Source organism: Nerophis ophidion, linkage group LG12 (assembly GCF_033978795.1).
Source record: "Nerophis ophidion isolate RoL-2023_Sa linkage group LG12, RoL_Noph_v1.0, whole genome shotgun sequence".
In the NCBI taxonomy this organism is placed as follows: domain Eukaryota; kingdom Metazoa; phylum Chordata; class Actinopteri; order Syngnathiformes; family Syngnathidae; genus Nerophis; species Nerophis ophidion.
In genome coordinates, this window is record NC_084622.1 from 7,073,800 (window position 1) to 7,101,536 (window position 27,737).

General features: G+C 39.3%; 1 protein-coding gene across 2 annotated transcripts in view; it reads right to left on the reverse strand.

Moving 5' to 3' along the window:
- Positions 1-27,737, reverse strand: part of tmem117 (transmembrane protein 117) — a 200,630-nt gene that overhangs the window by 50,986 nt on the left and 121,907 nt on the right. For both annotated transcript variants that reach the window (XM_061916756.1, XM_061916757.1), the window contains 2 exons: positions 21,816-21,915; positions 14,193-14,290 (listed from right to left, as the gene is read on the reverse strand). In XM_061916756.1, the coding sequence (XP_061772740.1) occupies positions 14,193-14,290; positions 21,816-21,915 (198 nt within the window). The remainder of the gene's footprint in view (positions 1-14,192; positions 14,291-21,815; positions 21,916-27,737) is intronic.

A 27,737-nucleotide genomic window follows, 5' to 3' on the forward strand; every position in this document is an offset into this window, starting at 1 on the left:
TTGTTTCTTAAAATTTTAAAAAGGTGCCAATAGTTTTGTCCAGTCCATTTTTGGAGTTCTGTGTAAAATATCAGATTTGGCTTTTTTGGGGTTTTGTTTTGGGTTATTCCAATGCAAACAAAATAAATAAACGTGGAAAAAAAGTGGTGCATTATCTGCTAAAAATGCAGGGGTGCCAATATTTTTGGCCAAGACTATATATTTTTGGAGCACATTCCACATAGCCGCGTTTCCATAGCCCCTAGAAATGAGCAAAACCTAAATATCACAATACAAAACTGGTAATGGAAACACCCATATTTCGAAAAACTATCGCTAAAGCATATTTGCGCTCTCCTGAGGTGGTTTTTGAGACGTTTCGATATTTAAATGGGCAAAAGGTGTTTTCATCATGCCTTTGCAAAAAAAATAGAGGTCACATAAACACCAAGGCGGTGGGGCGCCGATGCAGGATGACGAGGGCAAACGGGTCAACTTGGAATCGCCTTTTGAGCGAGAGGGTGCTCGTCTTCTATTGACATCACGGAGCAGTGGCTGCAATATCTTCCTCGAAGTTGGCTCTCGGGGAATGAGATTTCACGAGGATCATGGCTCGTTAAGCAAAACACCCTTTAATAGAAACACCTACAAACTTACTCTATCGAAATTTCAGAAATAGCGCTTTTATTTTGCAAAAAACGGCAATGGAAATGCAGCTAATACCGCAATGATGATAGCCGTGACAATTGCAAACCTGCCAACCTGCCAACCTTGAGACCTCCGGATCCAGGAGACGGGGGTTTGGTAGCAGGTGTGTATATTGTAACGTCCCGGAAGAGTTAGTGCTATAAGTGTCAGGCTTTCCCCTGACAGTTTGTCTATGTTTTAGTTTTTTCCTCTGCATTTGTCTTTTTCCTCTGTGTTTAGTATTTCCTGTCCTTAGTTCCTGTCTAGTGCTCTTATTTGGTCAGCTTCCTGTCTTGTTCCCTGAATGCTGTGTTCCTCCTCAGCTGCGGCTGATTGGCACCTGGCCACACCTGTTGCCAATCAGCCCGCTCCTATTTGTACCTGCTTTGTCTTGTGTCAGTTGCTGGATCATTGTATTGTCATTTGTATTGTCATTGCCACATGTCGCTCTTGTTGTGTTGTTTTGTTACAGCTACTCCCTGTCGTGATACATTTTGTCTTGGTCGTCGTAGCGGTAAGCTATTTCTGTTAGCATTAGCCATTTCCAGTTTTTCCTGTTTGCTACCCGCTAGTTTCCATGCTAGGTCCTTTTTTGTTTCTTGCTAGCTTCTATGCTAAAGACCCTTAGTTCGTTATTCCGCTCATGTGCGAGCTTTTTGTTTGTTCTAGTTCTAGTATTTTAAATTAAAACCATGTTTTCCCATTCAATGCCTGCCTCCTTCTCTGCATCCTGGGGTTCGACATCCAATAACTGTGACAATAAGGGGTTCCGGGTATTTGTTCTGTTGTGTTTATGTTGTGTTACGGTGCGGATGTTCTCCCGAAATGTGTTTGTCATTCTTGTTTGGTGTGGCGCATATTTGTAACAGTGTAAAAGTTTTTTATATGGCCACCCTCAGTGTGACCTGTACGGCTGTATTAACACAACAATTTGTCTCATCCCTCAACATATTTTAGTTTAGGTTTCCCAACATCCTGCTCACTAGGGCTGCAACAATTAGTCTACATGGTTGACAAATTATTTTGACAAATAGTCGTGACGTCATCACTCGTGCTTTTCCGGGCCAGATTGAGTCACTTGCCATCAACATTGCCAGTGCTAACATGTAAAGTTTGAGGATATTTCATCTTATTCTTGTTTAAAAACATGAATTCTTAGCTCTGTTTGCAAAGTGGACCTCGTTTTTATGGCAGTACATCAGTGATATGCCAGTTTTTAAATCGGAGACATGATGTGGGACATCTGGAGGGAGGACACGGTCTCGACCTCGGTAAGAGTGTTAGCTTCTACCTTGTTAGCAAGCTAACAAGAGTGAGACATAGTTGTGTGAAACATTACTTAAACTATCATTTTAGTCAAAGTCAACCAGCTAAACTTTGTCTATATTAGGGCTGGGTGATATATCGATATAGTCGATATATCGCGGGTTTGTCTCTGTGCGATATAGACAATGACTATATTGTGATATCCGAGTATACGTTCTCACACAGTTGCTTTTAGCTACTGGCATTACACTACAGGCTCTTCCCGCTCTCTTGTCTCTCCTCACAGACAAACAAGCGCACCTTCTTACATACGTCACATACGTATACGCCCTCGCGGAGCAGAGAGGTAGCGGCATGGGTAACGTTAGCTGTGATGCTAGTGGTAATACGAGAGAAAGAAGGTGCGAATCTGGTAACAAATGAAGGAAGAATTAATTCCCAAGAAATACAGCAAGGGGTCCATCATCTGCCAGTGGTTTGATTTCAAGCGGGAATGTCGAACAGACAACCATCATTTGTCAAGTGTGGGGCAAAAGCGTTGCTACAAAAAGTAGTCTTACTGTAAATATGTAGCATCATTTGAAAAGTCATCTGCTAGAGAATGAAGAGTGTTTACTCCGCAAGTCAACATCTCGGTTCGGTGCCACACGCCCACACCATCAAAATGCCGAGGCAAACATTTCCAGATCAACACCGTATGAAAGAAATAGTCAACAACAGAAGGAGGTAACATCTGCAGGAACCTACCACATAGCAAAGGACATACACTATTTGATTTCCTATTATGCAGCACATTTTTATTTGACAGTTATTGAAATATCTTGTGTGACATCATGCACAAAAGTGCACTGTATTTGTTTTAAACTATTGTAGTGGCGTTCTGTACAAAAAGTGCACTTGTATTTAGTGTTGTTTTGATATCAATCAATGTTTGCTTATATAGCCCTAAATCACTAGTGTCTCAAAGGGCTGCACAAACCACCACGACATCCTCGGTAGGCCCACATAAGGGCAAGGAAAACTCACACCCAGTAGGACGTCGGTGACAATGATGACTATGAGAACCTTAGAGAGGAGGAAAGCAATGGATGTCGAGCGGATCTAACATGATACTGTGAAAGTTCAATCCACAATGGATCCAACACAGTCGCGAGAGTCCAGTCCAAAGAGGATCCAAGACACAGCAGCGAGAGTCCCGTTCACAGCGGAGCCAGCAGGAAACCATCCCAAGCGTAGGCGGACCAGCAGCGCAGAGATGTCCCCAGCCGATACACAGGCGAGCAGTACATGGCCACCGGATCGGACCGGACCCCCTCCACACGGGAGAGTGGGACATAGAAGAAAAAGAAAAGAAACGGCAGATCAACTGGTCTAAAAAGGGAGTCTATTTAAAGGCTAGAGTATACAAATGAGTTTTAAGGTGAGACTTAAATGCTTCTACTGAGGTAGCATCTCGAACTGTTACCGGGAGGGCATTCCAGAGTACTGGAGCCCGAACGGAAAACGCTCTATAGCCCGCAGACTTTTTTTGGGCTTTGGGAATCACTAACAAGCCGGAGTCCTTTAAACGCAGATTTCTTGCCGGGACATATGGTACAATACAATCGGCAAGATAGGATGGAGCTAGACCGTGTAGTATTTTATACGTAAGTAGTAAAACCTTAAAGTCACATCTTAAGTGCACAGGAAGCCAGTGCAGGTGAGCCAGTACAGGCGTAATGTGATCAAACTTTCTTGTTCTTGTCAAAAGTCTAGCAGCCGCATTTTGTACCAACTGTAATCTTTTAATGCTAGACATGGGGAGACCCGAAAATAATACGTTACAGTAGTCGAGGCGAGACGTAACAAACGCATGGAGTCGAGGCGAGACGTAACAAACGCATGGATAATGATCTCAGCGTCTTTAGTGGACAGAATGGAGCGAATTTTAGCGATATTACGGAGATGAAAGAAGGCCGTTTTAGTAACGCTTTTAATGTGTGCCTCAAAGGAGAGAGTTGGGTCGAAGATAATACCCAGATTCTTTACCGTGTCGCCTTGTTTAATTGTTTGGTTGTCAAATGTTAGAGTTGTATTATTAAATAGTTCGGTGTCTAGCAGGACCGATAATCAGCATTTCCGTTTTTTTGGCGTTGAGTTGCAAAAAGTTAGCGGACATCCATTGTTTAATTTCATTAAGACACGCCTCCAGCTGACTACAATCCGGCGTGTTGGTCAGCTTTAGGGGCATATAGAGTTGGGTGTCATCAGCATAACAGTGAAAGCTAATACCGTATTTGCGTATGATGTCACCTAGCGGCAGCATGTAGATGCTGAAGAGTGCAGGGCCAAGGACCGAACCCTGGGGAACTCCACACGTTACCTTAACGTAGTCCGAGGTCACATTGTTATGGGAGACACACTGCATCCTATCAGTAAGATAAGAGTTAAACCAAGACAGGGCTAAGTCTGACATACCAGTTCGTGTTTTGATACGTTCTAATAAAATATTATGATCGACGGTATCGAAAGCAGCGCTAAGATCGAGGAGCAGCAACATAGATGACGCATCAGAATCCATCGTTAGCAATAGATCATTAGTCATTTTTGCGAGGGCTGTCTCCGTGGAGTGATTTGCCCTGAAACCGGATTGAAAGGTTTCACATAGCTTGTTAGACGCTAAGTGTTCATTTAACTGCTCCGCAACAATTTTTTCAAGGATTTTTGAAATAAAGGGAAGGTGAGACACCGGTCGGTAATTTACCATGAGGTCAGGATCGAGGTTAGGTCTTTTAAGGAGAGGATGAATAACCGCTTTTTTGAATGCTAGGGGAACAGTGCCCGAGGATAGTGATAAGTTTATAATATTTAGCACTGATGGACCTAATAATACAAAGAGCTCCTTGATCAGTTTCCCAGGAAGAGGGTCAAGTAAACATGTTGTCTGTTTTATTCTATTTACACGTTGTAACAATTCCTCTAATGTTATTTCCTCAAAACGAGAGAAACTATTTTGGAGGGCAGTATCCGCCGTATATACAATCGTGTCAGTGTTAATAGAACCCCGTTGTAGCTGGGACGCATTGTCTTTAATCTCCTTTCTAATGACTTCAATTTTCTTACTAAAGAATTGCATAAAGTCATCAGCTGAGTGGGTTGAGCTACTGGAAGGAGTCCCTTGTTGGGTTAGCGATGCTACCGTACTAAACAAAAATTTAGGATCGTTTTTATTACGGTGGATGAGATTTGAGTAATATTTAGCTTTAGCTAAGGTAAGCATGTGTTTATAAGTTATTAAACCATCACTCCATGCTTGATGGTGCACCTCAAGTTTAGTCGTGCGCCATTTGCGTTCCAGCTTTCTACATAATAATTTCTGAGCTCTAGTTTCTTCTGTAAACCACAGGGTGCGCTTTTTTGGAGCCTTTTTTAACTTTAGCGGTGCTATGTTATCAATGGTTTCGCGCAGGGCGTCGTTAAAGTTGTTAGTGAGGTTATCAATAGAGCCCACATACTTTGGGAATGGTGCCATTACCGAGGGCAGTAGGTCAGCAAGAGTTGTCGTTGTGGCTGTATTAATGTTGCGGCTGCTATAGCAGTTATTATTATTATTAGTTTGACGAACATTCGTCTGAACCTCGAATTTTATAAGGTAATGATCAGACAATACTTTAGTATACGGGAGTATCGTAACTTTGGAAACGGTGATGCCCCTGACAAGCACTAGGTCTATCGTATTACCGTTGCGATGCGTGGGTTCATTTATTATTTGTGTGAGACCACAGCTATCAATTACAGTCTGGAGCGCTACGCATGGTGGGTCCGATGGGGTATTCATATGGATATTAAAGTCCCCCATTATGATTATATTATCGGCGTGTGTCACTAGATCAGCAACGAACTCTGAGAATTCATTAATAAAGTCCGAATAGGGCCCTGGGGGGCGGTAGATAACAGCCAGGTGTAGAGGCAGCGGTGTGACAGACCTCATAGTAAGCACCTCAAACGATTTATATTTATTATTTATGTTAGGACTAAGGTTAAAGTTTTCGTTGTATATTAGTGCAACCCCCCCCACCCCTTTTGAGCGGACGGGCAATATGCGCATGTGTAAAGTTAGGAGGACATGCCTCATTTAGCGCAAAAAAGTCGTTTGGTTTAAGCCAGGTTTCGCTGAGACCGATGACGTTAAGATTGTTGTCTCTGATAATATCATTAACTAACAACGTTTTAGGAGACAATGATCTTATGTTTAAAAAACCTATATTATAGGTAGTGGGCTGTTTTAGGGAGTTTTTGATCAAATTATCCGTGGTAGCAATATTAATAATGTTGTGTTTATTATGCCCGGTGCATTTAGTATAGTTACGACCATATCTAGGAATTGATACGACAGGAATTTTCCGATTGTTTGATTGTTGCTTTGATAAACTGCACGCATCATGGTTAGCCACCTCAGTAACGGGGATTTTCCGATTGTTTGTTTGTTGCTTTGATAAACTGCACGCATCATAGTTAGCCACCTCAGTAAAACACATGTCCAACTCTGAAACACTCAAAGCAGAAAAAACTTGTTCTAATTTAACAGACTCCTTACCCAGACCAGTAGTCTCGCATTTTCCATCTAAATCCGTCTTCGGGATGGAGGAAAGTGGTGTTCTGTGGGGATTAGCCTTCTGCTTTGTTTTTAGCCCCGCTCGGCATCCGCGTTTCCGATCACACCGCTGGCGTCTGCTCCGTAGACGGCCCCCGCTGCTACTAGACTCCCCTGCTTCACAGGCCGCTGGATGTAGCCGCCGATGTATTCCCATGCTAGTTAGCAAGTCTAGCACGCAAGTGTCTATCGGTCCAAAACGGCCCGATGTGTCCACATCCAGAAGTGTCTGGCGGTCGTACGTGATCACGGAGTGACCACGATGTGAGCCAGCCATAAAGTTTGTGGAATTGTCCGGTATTTCTGCCAAATGTTCCATCTTTAGCAGCAGCTCCGCAATGTTGCAGCCCGTTCGGGCGCCGCCATCTTAGTGACATCATGCACAAAAGTGCACCAATAGATTGTTTTAAAATGTCTCTAAAAATCTCACTTTCTGTTTTGAAATGACATGAATGTTTGTGCCGCTGCTTAATAACCGTTTGAAAAATACACTTTTGGTCAATTGACTTAGTGGTGATTTCCCTCTCTGCATGAAAGTTTAAAATGAGCATATATTAATGCTGTATGAAGAAGAATGTTTTAATGTAGACACATAGAATCATCATACTGCTGTGATTATATGCATCAAGTGTTCATCCAAGGCTAAGGCAAAATATCGAGATATATATCATGTATCGCGATATGGCCTAAAAAATATCGAGATATTTAAAAAAGGCCATATAGCCCAGCCCTAGTCTATATCAGTTCAAGTATCTTTATAAGCAAGGTTGATTTGCAATGCTGTAAAATACACTTTAACAAATGCCAACCACACACACACACACACAAACACATGCACACACACGCACACACGCACACACGCACACATGTACACACACACACATACACACACACACACATGCACGCACACACACACACACACACACACACACACACACACACACACACACACACACACATATGAGGGGCCGTTAGGGACATTATTCAGAATTACCTCTTACATACACTACTGAAATGCTCTCACATAAACAACTGAAATGTTTTTCTCTCACACACACCACTGAAACACTCTTATACACACTACTGAAACACTCTTATACACACTACTAAAATGCTCTCACATAAACAACTGAAATGTTTTTCCCTCACACACAATACTGAAACACTCTTATACACACGACTGAAATGCTCTTACATACACTACTGAAATGCTCTCACATACACTACTGAAATGCTCTCACATACACTACTGAAATGCTCTTACATACACTACTGAAATGCTCTCACACAAACAAGTAAAATGCTCTCACATAAACATGTAAAATGCTCTCACATAAACAAGTAAAATGCTCTCACATAAACAACTAAAATGCTCTCACATAAACAACTAAAATGCTCTCACATAAACAAGTAAAATGCTCTCACATAAACAACTAAATGCTCTCACATAAACAACTAAAATGTTTTACTCTCACACACACACCACTTGCGTGTGAGAGACAACAATTTTAGTAGTATGTGTGCAAGGATTTCAGTTATATGTATAAGAGCATCTTACTAGTGTGTGTGAAAGAATATTACCTGTGTATGTGAGAGGATTTCACTAGAGTGTATGAGTGACACTGCATTCCGGTTCCGGTCATCTATAATGCCCACCCCTTTTCAGTTTTTTTGTTGTTTTTTTCAAAGCCGAGTTGTATGTGGAAAAAATGTCTGCCGAACTACTAACAAGTAGCTTCACAGAGGCACAGTCCGCAGCATTATCGAGCGCATCTTCTACCACATGGACATCGGGGCAAGAGGAGGAAAAGGTAATTAGACATTATTTATTTCTAAATGATTGTTGAATCCCACGGAATGTAAGGCAACATGGCATTGTAGCCATTATGCAGTTAGCCTTGTGTGCCTCCACTACAAACAAGTTAGCAACAAATGTTTCTGTGGCTCCTAAGAGTCTCGCATCTATCGTGGTATATCAGTAGCTGATAGAATAGTAATAATAATAGATTACATTTATTTAGCGCTTTTCTGTGGACTAGATAAGGGGTCCCTAAACTACGGCCCGCCAACGTCCAACATCCGGCCCGCTGAAATTATTATTTTTTGTATTATTTTAAATCTGTCTTTTCTAATCCATTTTTTGATGTCCCCTAGCCGATCGAGCAAATTATATTGTCTAAAAATGCATTTTCCCGTATGACTTATATTTTCTTAGCTGTTTTCATGTGATCTGATTGTTACATTCTTATTTCAGAGTCACCACGCATGACCATTTCAACAAGGACGGAATACACAACCTCTGGATTCATGGAAGTTGGCTTCCCAACAACTTCTCTGCATCCCAACAGAAGGAGGCAGACACCACTTCAGATGTGGCATTCAGGTGTCATTAATAATGCAGGAATGCATCCAGCTATAAGGAGCATTTTGATGCTGACAACTACTTTGGCATTGATCAAGAATGTCAACTACCTGAACTCCAGACAAATAATATTGTAATTCCAAACATAGATTTAAACATTAGTGAGACGATAATGAACATTTTTCAACAAGTGAACCCACTTGATAATGATGGCAATTGTGGAAGACATTTTCACTTAAATTCTGCACTTTATTCAGTGAACAACATGGGAATTATATGGTTTGTTAAAATGTTTTCTTCACTAGTGCAGTGTATTCTGCGAATTAAGGTTTTGTTTAAACATTTTGTAAAAAATAAATAAAAAAGAACCTGTTACACAGACCTTTATGAAGTTGCCCACTTTATTATTGCAAATATCAAAATAACACTGCAATGTTTGTGCTGTAAATACTTGTTTCTACCATTGAGGTTTTTAAGTTATTTTAAAATACATGTTCTGACTAGTGATGTCATCCAGCCCCCCACACACACTGTCAAAATCTCCCTAAACTTGTCCCAAACGTTTGTGCTACACAATTTTTTGTCTTATGATTATTATGTTAGGGGCTAGGTGTAAATATTAACACATTGACTTGAACTATAATTTGAGACAAACAATGTCTACTGTCTGACTACAAGAAACATTGAAAAGTATATGAATAATAAGTCACAAGGAAACTTTTTTAAGCAAAAAAAAAAGTTGTTAAATTTATTTATGTGAAATTTATTGAATATTCCCAACAATATATTTGTGTGCAGAGAAGTTCCATGAATCCAGAGGTTGTGTATTCCGTCCTTGTTGAAATGGTCATGCAGCTGCGTGGTGACTCTGAAATAAGAATGTAACAATCAGATCACATGAAAACAGCTAAGAAAATATAAGTCATACGGGAAAATTCATTTTTAGACAATATGATTTGCTCGATCGGCTAGGGGACATAAAAAAATGTATTAGAAAAGACAGATTTAAGATAATCATATAAAACAATAATTATTTCAGTGGGCCGGATGTTGGACGTTGGTGGGCCGTAACCGGTCTGCGGGCCGTAGTTTGGGGACCCCTTATCTAGTCCAAAGAAAAGCGCTAAATAAATGTATTCTATTATTATTACTAGTCGATCAGCTACCGACGTACCAGGACGTGACTCACATTTCGACATGTTATCATAGCAACAACTCTGCAAACATTATTAGCTGATTTGACAGTGTACTTTTTTTGTTTCCTCCGAGACAAACTGTAAGTTTGCAATAGATGTCAGACTCCTAGGAGCCGCAGAAACATTAGTTGCTAACTTGTTTGTAGTGGAGGCACACAAGGCTAACTGCATAATGGCTACAATGCTATGTTGCCTTACATTCCGTGGGATTCAACAATCATTTAGAAATAAATAATGTGTAATTACCTTTTCCTCCTCTTGCCCCGATGTCCATGTGGTAGAAGATGCGCTCGATAATGCTGCAGACTGTGCCTCTGTGAAGCTACTTGTTGGTAGTTCGGCAGACATTTTTTCCACAAACAACTCGGCTTTAAAAAAAAAACTGAAAAGGGGCGGGCATTATAGGTGACCGGAACGGGAATGCAGTGTCGTTCATACACTCTAGTGAAATCCTCTCACATACACTGGTAAGATGCTTTCACACACACTAGTAAGATGCTCTTACACATATAACTGAAATCTTTGCACACATACTACTAAAATTGTTGTCTCTCACACGCAAGAGGTGTGTGTGTGCGTGAGAGTAAAACATTTTAGTTAATTATGTGAGAGCATTTTAGTTGTTTTTGTAAGAGCATTTCAGTAGTGTATGTGAGAGCATTTCAGTAGCGTATGTAAGAGCATTTCAGTAGTGTGTATAAGAGTGTTTCAGTGGTGTGTGTGAGAGAAAAACATTTCAGTAGTGTATGTGAAAGCATTTCAGTAGTGTATGTAAGAGCATTTCAGTAGTGTGTGTATAAGAGTGTTTCAGTATTGTGTGTGAGAGAAAAACATTTCAGTTGTTTATGTGAGAGCATATCAGTGGTGTGTATAAGAGTGTTTCAGTAGTGTGTATAAGAGTGTTTCAGTGGTGTGTGTGAGAGAAAAACATTTCAGTTGTTTATGTGAGAGCATTTCAGTAGTGTATGTAAAAGGTAATTCTGAATAATGTCCCTAACGGCACACACACGCGCGCACACACACGCACACACACACACACACACACACACACACACACACACACACACACACAGGCACCAACGCAGATGTAACATAAGATTAATCATGTATTAAAAAGACAACCTTTAAAAAAAATAATCAAATACAATACAACACATTGAGTCTATTAGATTGCTAAAACTGCCAAGAGTTAATCAATAATCAATATATCAGTGTGCAGCTTATAAAACATCACAAATTGTCTTTCTTTTTGAGGAAGTTAGATTTTGTGTTTTTTTTTTGTTTGTTTTCATTGCGGCTTTTATCTTTTTTAATACATAAACAAGGTTAATTGATTTTTTAGCGCTTAGCCTTTCCTTTCTTTTAAATTGACAACATTTTATTAGTCATTTAATTTTTCCTAACAGCTGAATGAGCAGCACTGTTACAGTATAGATAAGTATTTATGAAAAAATTTGTCATCTTTTTTGTTAGTAAGCACATGCCTGAATGAACTCAAACTGCATTTAGAAGTTGATGGAAAAATTAGAGCCATTACATTTTTTTACACTTTAATATCTGATCAACTAATTGTTAAGATAATCATTGATTCATCGACTATTGAAATAATCGTCAGTTGCAGACCTTGTCCTTTGTTTAAGACAGGGGTCAACAAACCGCGGCTATTTTAGCGCCGCCCTAATGGCTCCCTGGAGCTTTTTCAAAGATGTGTGGAAATGGAAAAAGATGAAAAAATATATAAAAATGTTGTTTTAATACGGTTTCTGTCAGAGTACAAACATGACACAAACCTTAATTGTTAGAAATCCCACTATTTATATCAGACAAGCACTACTAATTTCAGCGATCCTTTAACTCACCATAGTTTGTTTACATGTACAACTTTCTCCGTCGCTGCTAAGAAAAGACGTTTTTTATGCCACTCCTTTTTTGTCTCCATCCATTTTCTCATTTTGTCCACCAAACGTTTTATGCTGTGCGCGAATGCACGAAAGGTGAACTTTGTTGATTTTATTGATTTTCTGGAGTGCTTGTCCGGCATAATTGGTCAATCCATGACTGCAAGCGAATCGATGCTAACATGCTACTTAGGCTAGCTGTATGTACATATTGCATCTTTATGCCTCTTTTGTAGGTATGTTTGAGCTCATTTAATTTAATTTACTTATGTCCTTTGTGTATTTGATCTATATTTGCATGTCTCATGACACAGCTTATGTATGTAATATTGGCTGCATTTCGGATAGTTGTTTGTGCGCCATGTTGTTCCTGACCACAGCAAAGTGTTACCAAGTTGCAAAGACTGTAATAAATCCATTAGAAGAAGACAGCCTTTCCTTAAACTTGGGCAGACACATTTACACCTTTGGCCATTCTGAGCCAGTAATTTCCAGAAGTTCTCTCTTCCTGTGAAAAGCATCCATTTTACTAATGTTTTCCAACTGGGGGTGTAACGGTACACAAAAATTTCGGTTCAGTACGTACCTCGGTTTAGAGGTCACGGTTCGGTTCATTTTTGGTACAGTAAGAAAACAACAAAATATGCATTTTTTGGTTATTTATTTACCACATTTGCAAAATCTTCCACCAAAAATATTTTTCTTTGTGGAATATTTGATGTGAAGTATTGCAAACCTTTTTAGGTCAATAATTCATAATAACATTGATTTTGATTTAATATTATGTTTTGAGCAATGACAGTTTGAAAGGGAAAAAAACAGCTTTGTTTTATTAGTCAACATTGCAACTTTTTCTAAATTACATTTCACCTTTAAGCTTTTTTACTTAATTTTTTTTATATTTTTATTCATTCTAATAGTATTTTTAGAATGTGCCATGGTCCTTTAAAACATTAGCTGTGGGCCGCAAATGGCCACCGGAGCACACTTTTGAAACCCCTGCTATAGATAATAAAAAATAAAATTTGATAAATCTATGGATAAAAATCAGAGTCTGGCGACGCATGCGCGTTTATCATAACTCTCTCGCTCTCTCTGTCTCTGCCCCTTCCTCACAAATGTTGCTGCTTGCACAATTTGTTTTGTTTTTAACCCCTTCTCAACCCCGAACATACACGCAACCCTAACTTAAAATGCCGGACATTTGAGGCATTTGAGAAACTCCACCCGGACAGCCCCGCAAAAGAGGACATAACCGGTGAAAATAGGAGGTATGGACAGTCTATCGTAACCCTGTCGCTTTTAGCATGCCTTGTGTTGTGCGGTACGCTACTTAATTTGTCCGTGTGGAAACTCGTTCGGGACACCTCCGAACCGATAACCCCGTGCCGAAACGGTTCAATACGAATACACGTACCGTTACACCCCTATTTCCAACGTTGCAAAAATGTGTAGAATTAAAAATTAAAATGCAACATTTCTGTCAACAAAGATTTGCGTCAGCCTTTGAAAGTAGGCTAATATAGACACTTACGTCATTTGTTGCCTTCATTATAACACTTATATAAGGCTTTTAATTTTTTGTATTTTTGGTCCAATATGGCTCTTTCAACATTTTGGGTTGTGAACCCCTAGTGTAAGTCAAAAAAAAGAACTGAAGACATGTTACCCTCCAGCGTGCCTTTACTCTGTATGTCCTTTGACCCAAACATGAACCTCCTGAAAGACACCCACGTCTGAAAATCGAACAATCACGAGCACTGTGGACTTACTATCTATGTGGGCCATACCGTTATAGACATGCTTTGCAGCGTTTGTGTAGCAGCTCTTTAAAGGTCATGACAAAGGGGGGGAAAAAAACAACAAAAAAAGTGACAAGACTAGGATTTGCCTTGTGACCTTGCCATGTTCATCGATTCCCCCCTCTTGTTCTTCTAATTAAAAGGGGCTGACACTGAGTGAAGGATAATTAACACGGCTATTGACTCCTTGTAGCCGGGTGATACACTACACACTTGCAACACACACTCACTAACATCAGCTACACTTGCAGAATCTAAATACAAACCATCAGTAAAATTCTCTGTACAAATTTGACTCAATTGTGGGGGTATTAATTAAACATGTTTATTATTTGCAATGCATCACACTTGTCTCAATTTTTAACTTACCAGAAGAGGACAATCCTATGATTGCCTTTTTTCCAGAACCGTCTGGCAGCTTTCCCCCAATCTGGGTACTTCTTATCCTGCAGCATCATATCTGTCACCTGCAAAAGATTTAAAAAAATATTCAATCCAACCACTAGTCCAAACGTATAAAAATATCTGGTGGTGATAAAGAAAGCATCAATTACCATCAAATTGAAACCCCCTTTAGTGTTTAAAGAATTTAACAATGATCAACAGAGTTGACATAAATACATGCCCCATTCGTCCAAATGAATCACAATGTCTGTTTCAGTCAATATATTCATTAGTCACTACCGTGATTACAAATTGTGTTCACATCCACAGGAACCATGTGGGTTACCCTAGTCTATACAGTATTTACAACCTTATTAGTGTTCACTTCACAGCCACATTTGGTTCATCTAGTTGTTTACATTATTTGCACATCACTTTGTCTGTTTCAGTCACTATGTTATTTAGTCACTAGAGTATTTACAACTTGTGTTCACATCCACAGGAACCATGTGGGTTAGCCTACTCTATACAGTATTTACAACCTTATTAGTGTTCACTTCACAGCCATATATGCTTCATCTAGTTGTTTACATTATTTGCACATCACTTTGTCTGTTTCAGTCACTGTTATTTAGACACTACAGTAAGATCAACTTGTGTTCACATCCACAGGACCAATGTGGGTTAGCCTACTTTATATATATTTTACAACCTTACTAGTGTTCTCTTCACAGCAACAGATGGTTCATCTAATTATTGACATTATTTACACATGACTTTGTCTGTTTCAGTCACTATTTTGTTTAGTCACTACAGTAATTTCAACTTGTATTCACATCCACAAGACCAATGTGGGTTAGCCTACTCTATACAGTATTCACAACCTTATTAGTGTTCATTTCACAGACACATATGGTTCATCTAATTATTGACATTATTTACACATGACTTTGTCTGTTTCAGTCACTATTTTATTTAGTCATTACAGTAATTACCATTTGTGTTCACATCCACAGGAACCATGTAGGTTAGCCCTCTCTATACAGTATTTACAACCTTACTATATAGTGTTCACTTCACAGCAACAGATGGTTCATCTAAATATTAACATTGTTTACACATGACTTTGTCTGTTTCAGTCACTATTTTTTTTTAGTCACTACACTAATTAAAACTTGTGTTCACATCCGCAGAAACCACGTGGTTTAGCCTTCTCTATACAGTATTCACAACTCTATTTGTGATTACTTCACAGCCACAGATGGTTCATCTCGTTATTTAAATTTGCACATCACTTTGTCTGTTTCAGTCACTATGTTATTTAGACACTAAAGTAATTACAACCTGTGTTCACATCCACAGGAACCATGTGGGTTAGCCTATTCTATATAGTATTTACAACCTTATTAGTGTTCACGTCACAGCCACATATGGTTCATCTAGTTGTTTGCAATATTTGCACATCATTTTGTCTGTTTCAGTCACTATGTTATTTAGGTACTAAAGTAATTACAACTTGTGTTCACATCCACAGGAACCATGTGGGTTAGCCTACTCTATACAGTATTTACAACCTTATTAGTGTTCACTTCACAGCCACATATGGTTCATCTAGTTGTTTACATAATTTGCACATCACCTTGTCCGTTTTACTCACAGTTATTTACTCACAACAGTAATTTCAACTTGTGTTCACATCCACAGGACCAATGTGGGTTAGCCTACTCTATACAGTATTCACGACCTTATTCGTGTTCACTTCACAGACAAATATGGTTCATGTAATTATTGACATTATTTACACATGACTTTGTCTGTTTCAGTCACTATTTTATTTTGTCGCTACAGTAATTACCATTTGTGTTCACATCCACAGGAACCATGTAGGTTAGCCCTCTCTATACAGTATTTACAACCTTACTGTGTTCACTTCACAGCAACAGATGGTTCATCTAATTATTGACATTGTTTACGCATGACTTTGTCTGTTTCAGTCATTTTTTTTTAGTCACTACAGTAAATAAAACTTGTGTTCAAATCCGCAGAAACCACGTGGTTTAGCTTACTCTTTACAGTATTCACAACCTTATTAGTGTTCACTTCACAACCATGGATGGTTCATGTAGTTATTTACATTATTTGCACATCACTTTGTCTGTTTCAGTCACTGTTGTTCAGACACTACAGTAATTTCAACTTGTGTTCACATCCACAGGACCAATGTGGGTTAGCCTAATTTATACATATTTTACAACCTTACTAGTGTTCTCTTCACAGCCACATATAGATCATCTAGTTATTTACATTATTTGCACATCCGTTTGTCTGTTTCAGTCACTGTGTTATTTAGTTACTAAAGTAATTACAACTTGTGTTCACATCCACAGGACCAATGTGGGTTAGCCTTCTCTATACAGTATTCACGACCTTATTAGTGTTCACTTCACAGCCACAAATGGTTCATCTAATTGTTGAAATTGTTTACACATGACTTTGTCTGTTTCAGTCGCTATTTTATTTAGTCACTACAGTATTTAAAACTTGTGTTCACATCCACAGGAACCATGTGGGTTAGCCTACTCTATACAGTATTCACAAACTTATTAGTGTTCACTTCACAGCTACAGATGGTTCATCTAGTTATTTACATTTTTTGCACATCACTATGTCTGTTTCAGTCACTTTTAGTCACTACAGTAATTACAACTTGTGTTCACATCCACAGGAAACACATGGGTTAGCCTACTTATGCAGTATTTACGACCTTAGTAGTGTTCACTTCACACCCACAGATGGTTCATCTAATTATTGACATTTTTTACACATTACTTTGTCTGTTTCAGTCGCTATTTTTTTTTAGTCACTACACTAATTAAAACTTGTGTTCACATCCACAGGACCAATGTGGGTTAGCCTACTCTATACAGTATTCACAAAGTTATTAGTGTTAACTTCACAGCCACATATGCTTCATCTAGTTATTTACATTTTTTGCACATCACTTTGTCTGTTTCAGTAACTGTTGTTCAGACAATACAGTAATTTCAACTTGTGTTCACATCCCCAGGACCAATGTGGGTTAGCCTACTTTATACACATTTTACAACCTTACTAGTGTTCTCTTCACAGCCACAGATGGATCATCTAGTTATTTACATTATTTGCACATCCGTTTGTCTGTTTCAGTCACTGTGTTATTTAGTTACTAAAGTAATTACAACTTGTGTTCACATCCACAGGACCAATGTGGGTTAGCCTACTCTATACAGTATTCACGACCTTATTAGTGTTCACTTCACAGACACAGATAGTTCATCTAATTATTGAAATTGTTTACACATGACTTTGTCTGTTTCAGTCGCTATTTTATTTAGTCACTACAGTAATTAAAACTTGTGTTCACATCCACAGGAACCATGTGGGTTAGCCTACTCTATACAGTATTCACAAACTTATTAGTGTTCACTTCACAGCTACAGATGGTTCATCTAGTTATTTACACTTTTTGCACATCACTATGTCTGTTTCAGTCACTTTTAGTCACTACAGTAATTACAACTTGTGTTCACATCCACAGGAAACACATGGGTTATAACGCCTACTTATGCAGTATTTACGACCTTAGTAGTGTTCACTTCACACCCACAGATGGTTCATCTAATTATTGACATTGTTTACACATGACTTTGTCTGTTTCAGTCGCTATTTTATTTTTAGTCACTACACTAATTAAAACTTGTGTTCACATCCACAGGACCAATGTGGGTTAGCCTACTCTATACAGCAGGGGTGCCCACACTTTTTCTGCAGGCGAGCTACTTTTCAATTGACCAAACCGAGGGGGTCTACTTCATTCATACAGTGGGGCAAAAAGTATTTAGTCAGCCACCGATTGTGCAAGTTCTCCCACTTAAACTGATGAAAGAAGTCTGTCATTTTCATCATAGGTACACTTCAACTGTGAGAGACAGAATGTGAAAAAGAATTCCAGGAATTCACGTTGTAGGAATTTTAAATAATTTATTTGTAAATTATGGTTGAAAATAAGTATTTTGTCAACCATTCAAAACTCTCACTGATGGAAGGAGGTTTTGCCTCAAAATCTCACGATACATGGCCCCATTCATTCTTTCCTTAACCACGGATCAATCGTCCTGTTCCCTTAGCAGAAAAACAGCCCCAAAGCATGATGTTTCAACCCCCATGCTTCACAGTAGGTGTGGTGTTCTTGGGATGCAACTCAGTATTCTTCTTCCTCCAAACACGACGAGTTGAGTTTATACCAAAAATGGATACATGGATGATGGGAGACATGTCTGGACTGCAGGCGGGCCAGGAAAGTACCCGCACTCTTTTTTTTACAAAGTCACGCTGTTGTAACACGTGCTGAATGTGGCTTGGCATTGTCTTGCTGAAATAAGCAGGGCCGTCCGTGAAAAAGACGGCATATGGGGACGGCGTGGCGAAGTTGGTAGAGTGGTTGTGCCAGCAATCTGAGGGTTATTGGTTCAATCCCCACCTTCTACCATCCGAGTCACGTCCGTTGTGTCCTTGGGCAAGACACTTCACCCTTGCTCCTGATGGGTCCTGGTGAGCGCCTTGCATGGCAGCTCCCGCCATCAGTGTGTGAATGTGCGTGTGAATGGGCAAATGTGGAAATACTGTCAAAGCGCTTTGGGCTCCTTAAAAAGGGGTAGAAAAGCACTATACGAGTACAAACCATTTACATATGTTGTTCCAAAACCTGTATGTACCTTTCAGCATTAATGGTGCCTTCACAGATGTGTAAGTTACCAATGCCTTGGGCACTAATACACCCCCATACCATCACAGATGCTGGCTTTTGAACTTTGCGTCGATAACAGTCCGGATGGTTCGCTTTCCCTTTGTTCCGGATGACACGATGTCGAATATTTCCAAAAACAATTTGAAATGTGGACTCGTCAGACCACTTTTCCACTTCGCATCAGTCTGTGTTTGTAAATGCTTGATGCTTAATGCTTAAATAAAAGGCTCTATTAACCTGTGATGAGGTGGCGACTTATCCAGTGTGTACCCCGCCTTTCGCCCGATTGTAGCTGAGAGGCTCCAGCAACCCCCGCGACCCCGAAAGGAATAAGCAGTAGAAAATGGATGGATGGCTCTATTAATCTCATAATCTCAAGGCTGTGCTGTACTGTCAATATAATTGTTTTCCCCTGTGATTAATCACATAAATTAACCCTAATTTTTTTTCAATCAAACCTGCTGGGTGGGCATTCTCACCCCAGAAAAGTACCACAACAGTAAAGTTTTAAACAGGAAGACATTTAGACATGCCTGCCAAATTCATCTAAAACACAGGTGCCCACACTTTTTCAGCAGGCCAGCTACTTTTCAATTGACCAAGTCTTCAGAAGTTCACTCTTGGCATGAAGCACATCGAGAGAATGCCAAGAGCGTGCAAAGCAGTAATCAGAGCAAAGGTTGGCTATTTTGAAGAAACTACAATATAAAACATGTTTTTAGTTATTTCACCTTGTTTTCACATGTGTTCATTCATAATGTTGATGCCTTCAGTGACAATCTACAATATAGATAGTCATGAAAATAAAGGAAACGCATTGAATGAGAAGGTGTGTCTAAACTTTTGGCCTGCACTGTATATATATACAGGGTTATCCACACATTCATCTATTTGTGGCGGCCCGCCACGAAAGAATTACAGCCGCCACAAATAAAAAATAAAAAAAATAAATGAATATATATATATATATATATATATATATATATATATATATATTTTTTTTTTCAGCTTTTGACTCGCTCGACCGCTCATAAAAGCAATGGGACTCTGTCTGTGAATGGAGCTTGTAGTTACATATTATATAAATATGTAAATATTATAAAAATATGTATATAAATATGTACATACAGTGTTGTAATTATATTCCAACTCCGCGTTCTTCTTTGTCATCGCCGCCGCAGCTGCTTCCCCCCCTCCGCCCCCACCTCGCCCAACCACACCACCCCAAATAGATGCCTGACCTATATATATATATATATATATATATATATATATATATATATATATACATATATATATATATATATATATATATATACATATATATATATATATATATACATATATATATATATATATATATATGTATATGTATATGTATATGTAAGTTTGGGAAAAATCACAAGACTACTTCATCTCTACAGAACTGTTTCATGAGGGGTTCCCTCAATCAAAAAAAAAAAAAAAAAATCTCCTGATGATTGAGGGAACCCCTAATGAAACAGTTCTGTAGAGATGAAGTAGTCTTGTGATTTTTCCCACACCTACATATTGCGCTCTATCACGCTATCGAGCACTATATTCTGGATAATCCAATCAATATATATATATATATATATATATATATATATATATATATATATATATATATATATATATATATATATATAGATATATATATATAGATATATATATACATATGTCCATATATATGTATATATATGTCCAGGGTGTACCCCGCCTTCCACCCGATTGTATCTGAGATAGGCGCCAGCGCCCCCCGCGACCCCAAAAGGGAATAAGCGGTAGAAAATGGATGGATATATATATATGTATGTATATATATATATATATATATATATATATATATATATATATATATATATATATATATGTATATATGTATATGTATGTATGTATATATATATATATATATATATATATATATATGTATATGTATATATGTATATATATATGTATGTATATATGTATATATGTATATATATATGTATATATGTATGTATATATATATATATATGTATATATATATATATATGTATATATATATATGTATATATATATGTATATATGTGTATATATATGTATATATATATATATATTGTAATTTTCCTGAAGGAACTCTCCTGACGGAATAAATAAAGTACTATCTATCTATCTATCTATCTATCTATATATATATATATATATATATGTGTACATAAATAAATATGTGAAGACAGAAACTGTGCAGTCGGTCTTTAGAGTTTTGACAGCAGGTTTGGTGCAAAAGTACTCAGTGGTCTAGTGGTTAGAGTGTCCGCCTTGAGATCGGTAGGTTCTGAGTTCAAACCCCGGCCGAGTCATACCAAAGACTATGAAAATGGGACCCATTGCCTCCCTGCTTGGTACTCAGCATCAAGGGCTGGAATTGGGGATTAAATCACCATTAATGATTCTCGGGCGCGGCACCGCTGTTGCCCACTGCTCCCCTCACTTCCCAGGGGGTGATCAAGGGGATGGGTCAAATGCAGAGGACACATTTCACCACACCTAGTGTGTGTGTGACAATCATTGGTACTTTAACATTAACTTTGAAATGAAACGTTTTTCTCGCCTTCCTGTGGTTCATTTTTTCTTAATAATGACCTCGCAGCAAACAGCGTCATCTCACAAGTGACAAAAGAGATGTCATAATGAAGATTGATGATGGTTAATTTTTAGATACATTTTTTTAATGCCTGGCAGGCGATTGACTGACACACCCTCCGCCATCGACCTAACTGCTCTCAAACAAAGAAATGCAGAGCAAAACTGAGCCTTACCATCCATGCCGTGACAAAGTCCCCCATCCAGGTGCCCATTGCAGCTAACTTCATGAAGACCTCGTTCTTGATGCCCATCTGGTCGGTAATCATGTGCGACCTACGAGACAATAACAGTCATTTGAAGGCACGGCAAAAACTGTCCGAGCTCATTAATCTCAATCAGCCACGTCTGGACATTAAACCATGTCATTGATGCTCCGTTGCGGCGTTCATTTGGCAAATGATCCATCGGCCTCGTGTCTAAATGGTTTTAAACCAACACTGCAGCCTGTTTATAGAGGGAATGTTGCGTCACAATAACACCACAGGCTTTTTTTGAGGCCACGCAGGATCCATTTTCTGCAGGTAGTAGCACAGCGAGGGGACGGCGCAGGAGGGGAAGTGGGTCAGTGTGACGCCGAAGAGTAGGAAGGCGGGGAGGAGGGCTGCTTGAGCTCCGTGGCCATTTCCAGACTGGAGTGGAGCAGGTGGGCCGGCCTCCCCCTTAAACACCCCGCAGGTCCCGGACATAATGGATGGGGCGCCTGCCAGGCTTTTTAAGGCGATGTATTTGAAGTCAATGGCTCCATCCATCTTTGTTTGCCCCCAACAAATGCCGATAACAATGTTTTCCACGTCGCGCTCCATTTGCTACGTACACCACATTAGGTACACTTGCACGAGATCCAAAATAAAAACCTTTAAAACAGCTCTGCTGGGCTGAAGTGACAATACATTTTAAAGGCCCACTGAAATTAGATGTTTTTATTTAAACGGGGATAGCAGGTCCATTCTATGTGTCATACTTGATCATTTCGCGATATTGCCATATTTTTGCTGAAAGGATTTAGTAGAGAACATCCACGATAAGGTTTTCAACTTTTGGTCGCTATTAGAAAAGCCCTGCCTTTACCGGAAGTCGCAGACGATGACGTCACCCGTTGATGGCTCCTCACATCCTCACATTGTTTTTAATGGGAGCTAGCTGTCACGCCAAATTTCTTCCCCCTTCAAAAACCTTCCCCCCGGAAACCCCTCCAATGCCTGAAGGACCCCCAATGAGAGCGGAACAATACCAAGTTATATGACTCTTAAGGGTTACAGCTGCAAAATTAGCGAAGCAAAAATAGATTGAAAGGTTGGCATGCTGGAATGCTGATATTTTTTGCTCAACGTTATTTTTCACCAATGACAATCAAGCCAATTATAATGCTTTTAAAACAGGCAGCTGTGTGGGCTGCTTTAAGGCCCTTCCACCCTCATCGGGGTCCTTCAAGCATTAACGCCAAATGTCTTCCGGGGGGAAGGTATTTGTAGGGGGAAGAAATTTGGCTTGACAGAGCCTTCAACAAAAAGAGCTATTCGGACCGAGAAAACGACAATTTCCCCATTAATTTGAGCGAGGATGAAAGATTCGTGTTTGAGGATATTGATAGTGAAGGACTAGAAGAAAAAAAAAAGGCGATTGCATTGGGACGGATTCAGATGTTATTAGACACATTTACTAGGATAATTCTGGAAAAATCCCTTATCTTTCTATTGTGTTGCTAGTGTTTTAGTGAGTTTAATAGTACCTGATAGTCGGAAGGGTGTATCCACGGGTATGTTGACGCCAGTGTCTGATCTCCGGTAAGTGCCGACTTTTTACCAACATTTTCTCACCGAAAACTGCTGGTTGACAAGTGGTCGGGATCCATGTTCGCTTGACCGCTCTGATCCATAGGAAAGTTTCACCTCCGGGAATTTTAAACAAGGAATCACCGTGTGTTTGTGTGGCTAAAGGCTAAAGCTTCCCAACTTCATCTTTCTACTTTGATTGAACAAATTGCAAAAGATTCAGCAACACAGATGTCCAAAATACTGTGTAATTATGCCGTTAAAGCAGACAACTTTTAGCTGTGTGTGTGCGCAGCGCTAATATTTCCTAACAGTCCGTGACGTCACGCGTACACGACCTCATTCCGCGACGTTTTCAACAGGCAGTTCGCGGGAAATTTAAAATTGCAATTTAGTAACCTAAAAAGGCCGTATTGGCATGTGTTGCAATGTTAATATTTCATCATTGATATATAAACTATCAGACTGCGTGGTGGGTAGTAGTGGGTTTCAGTAGGCTTTTAATAAGGCAAATGTCATTTTCACTTTCGATACAGTTATTGAAGCCTTGAGTATTGGCCGATACCGATATTGATTTGATATGATATCAGCCCGAATCATGCATACTTTTATTTTGTAGTGTGGAATTTCAAAAAAGGCTTGATTGTCATAAGACTTTTTGTTAAAATTGTTCCTGTCATGATCCGTGATCCGGATCATCTTTTGTTTAGTTATGTTCTGTTAGTTTTGTTTTCCGTCAAGGCGTGGACTTTGGTGAGGTTTGTTTTCCCGTGGTGCAAAGCGACTGGACCGGACACGACGTGAAGGCAATGACATATTTTAATTTTAACACTAAAAAGTTGGAATGGCGTGGCGCAGTGGAAGAGTGGCCGTGCGCAACCCGAAGGTCCCTGGTTCAATCCCCACCTAGTACCAACCTCGTCACGTCCGTTGACACTTCACCCTTGCTCCTGATGGGTGCTGGTTAGCGCCTTGCATGGCAGCTCCCTCCATCAGTGTGTGAATGGGTAAATGTGGAAGTAGTGTCAAGGCGCTTTGAGTACCTTGAAGGTAGAACAGCGCTATACAAGTAAAACCCATTTAAGTTCTACAAAAACAAAGACGGGGAACAAACTTAACGCAGGAACAAAACTAACACATAAACAGACTAAGGACATGAAACAAAACCACACTTACTGTGACGTGAAAATCATGAAACTATGGCAAGAAGTGAGCAATCAGAAGTGTGAACAAGCAAGGCTTATATAATTTTATAGTGACATGTAAAATCGAGTTTTGAATAATAATATTAATAATAAAAAAACATCAATGGCATATCAAATAAAATTTAAATAAAAATAAAATGCCTCTTTTCTATTTGCAGCCCTCTGAGGTAAATATCAAAAGAAACTTTTTCCACAGGATAATAATACATTTGCAAATAAAATAAGAACAAATTAATCAAACATTCAAGCCTTGAAGTAGCAAGAGAAAATCCATGAGTAAAACATTAATTATTGCTTAGGGGGGGCTATATTGTAGCGTCCCGGAAGAGTTAGTGCTGCAAGGGGTTCTGGGTATTTGTTCTGTTGTGTTTATGTTGTGTTGAGGTGCAGATGTTCTCCCGAAATGTGTTTGTTATTCTTGTTTGGTGTGGGTTCACAGTGTGGTGCATATTTGTAAGATTGATAAAGTTGTTTATACGACCACCCTCAGTGTGACCTGTATGGCTGTTGAACAAGTATGCGTTGCATTCACTTGTGTGCGCGTGTGTGTAAAAGTCGCATATATTATGTGGCTGGGTTGGCACGCTATTTCTATGTAGGAAAAGTGGACGTGACGACAGGTTGTAGAGGACGCTAAAGAAAGTGCCGTTAATGCACACCTCCAATATTGTCGTCCGGGTAGAAATGGGGAGAAATTCGGGAGAATGTTTACCCCGGGAGATTTTCGGGAGGGGCACTGAAATTTGGGAGTCCGGGAAAATCGGGAGGGTTGGCAAGTATGAGTATTAGTGGTGAATACGCTGTATAAAACCAGCGGGCCAGCTCTAATGTTAATTTCATACTGCCTCTAGGGCCAAATGAAATTACACGGCGGGCCAAATTTGGCCCGCGGGCCGGAGTTTGACACCCATGGTGTAGAAGGTGATGTCACCAGGTTGACTGCCTGGCAACTACATGCTTAAATAGTGGTGCAGTGATTGACAGGCGCGTGAGTCAAAACAAATCAGGTGCGTGAGTCGTGTACACATAACAGGTGGAACTAATGAGTTGTCATGGTGACAAAACAAACAAGAGTGCACAATGAGTCCAAAACCAAACAGAAGGTGACCACAAAACATGACATTGATTAAGTGAAATCAACCAAACCGACAACAATGGTAGGTATAAAAACATTAACCTATTTATTATTAACTGTCTGGAGTAGTGTTGTCCCGATAACAATATTTTGGTACTTTTTAAAAACTTTTCTAAATAAAGGGGACCACAAAAAATTGCATTATTGCCTTTATTTTGCTGCAGCTGTCACATATACTGTAATATTGTACATTGTAATTGTTATGTATTATATATATGATATAGACATAGTATAGTATATCAGTATATATAATATACTGTACATATATTATTTAAATATTACTTATATATGTCATATTTTAAATTGCTATATTTAGTCAATTTACCGTATTTTTCGGAGTATAAGTCGCTCCGGAGTATAAGTCGCACCTGCCGAAAATGCATAATAAAGAAGGAAAAAAACATATAAGTCGCACTGGAGTATAAGTGGCATTTTTGGGGGAAATTTATTTGATAAAACCCAACACCAAGAATAGACATTTGAAAGGCAATTTAAAACAAATAAAGAAGAGTGAACAACAGGCTGAATAAGTGTACGTTATATGAGGCATAAATAACCAACTGAGAAGGTGCCTGGTATGTTAATGTAACATATTATGGTAAGAGTCACTCAAATAACTATAAGATATAGAACATGCTATACGTTTACCAAGCAATCCGTCACTCCTAATCGCTAAATCCGAGGAAATCTTATACTACTAGTTTCTTACGTGCATGAGCTAAATAATATCATTTGATATTTTACAGTAACGTGTTAATAATTTCACACATAAGTCGCACCTGAGTATAAGACGCACCCCCGGCCAAACTATGAAAAAAACTGTGACCTATAGTCCAAAAAATACGGTATACCTGCATTGTCCTTTCCATTCGTTACACTTTCCATCTTTGTAACTGAGCAATTGTGTGTAACTGTCATGATCCGTGATTCGGATCATGTTTTATTTAGTTATGTTCTGTTAATTTTTCTGTCATGTTTTGTAGTCACGCTCTGTTTTGTTTTGGATTTGTTGGGCACTCTTGTTTGTTTTTGTCACCATGCCAATTAATCAGTTCACCTGTCCTCACGACTCACGCACCTGATTCATTTGAAACCACGCACCAGTTTTCAAGCACCACAGCACTATTTAAGCCTGTATTTGCCAGGCAGTCAGCCTGGCGACATCACCCTCTATCACCTTCTACTCACCCTCGACACAACCTTGATATCCATGCCGATGATCCATGTTCCTTTCTCGTTCCAAGTAAGTTTTTCGCTATTCATGCCATAGTGCAAGTTTTTGTTTTATGACCATAGTTTTGCCTTAGTGCAAGATTTGTTTTCATTGCCAAGTTTTGTACCTCCGTTGTGAGCGCCTTACATTTGTTTTTTTTTTGAGTTATTAATTAAAAGATATCTTTTCCTTCAGGCCGTGTCCGTTCCAATCGCTTTGCACCACGGGAAAACAAATCACACCAAAGTCCACGCCTTGACAGAAAACAAAACTAACAGAACATAACTAAACAAAAGATGATCCGGATTACGGATCATGACAGGAACAATTTCCCTTGTGGATCATTAAAGTTTGTCAAATTCTAAATGTCTAAGTCTACATTAAGCATATGTGTCTTATTGCACGTTTGTCTTTAAATAAAATAGTGCAGTGTTTTACAACCACTGTGCCGTGGCACACTATTGTGCAATGAGATACAGTTTGGTGTGCCGTGAGAGATTATCTCATTTCATCTAGCCATCCATCCATTTTTCTACCGCTTGTCCCTTTTGGGGTCGCTGGAGCCTATCTCAGCTGCATTCGGGCGGAAGGCGGAGTACACCCTGGACAAGTCGCCACCTCATCACAGGGCCAACACGGATAGACAGACAAAATTCACACACTAGGGCCAATTTAGTGTTGCCAATCAACCTATCCCCAGGTGCATGTTTTTGGAGGTGGGAGGAAGCCGGAGTACCCGGAGGGAACCCACGCAGTCACAGGGAGAACAT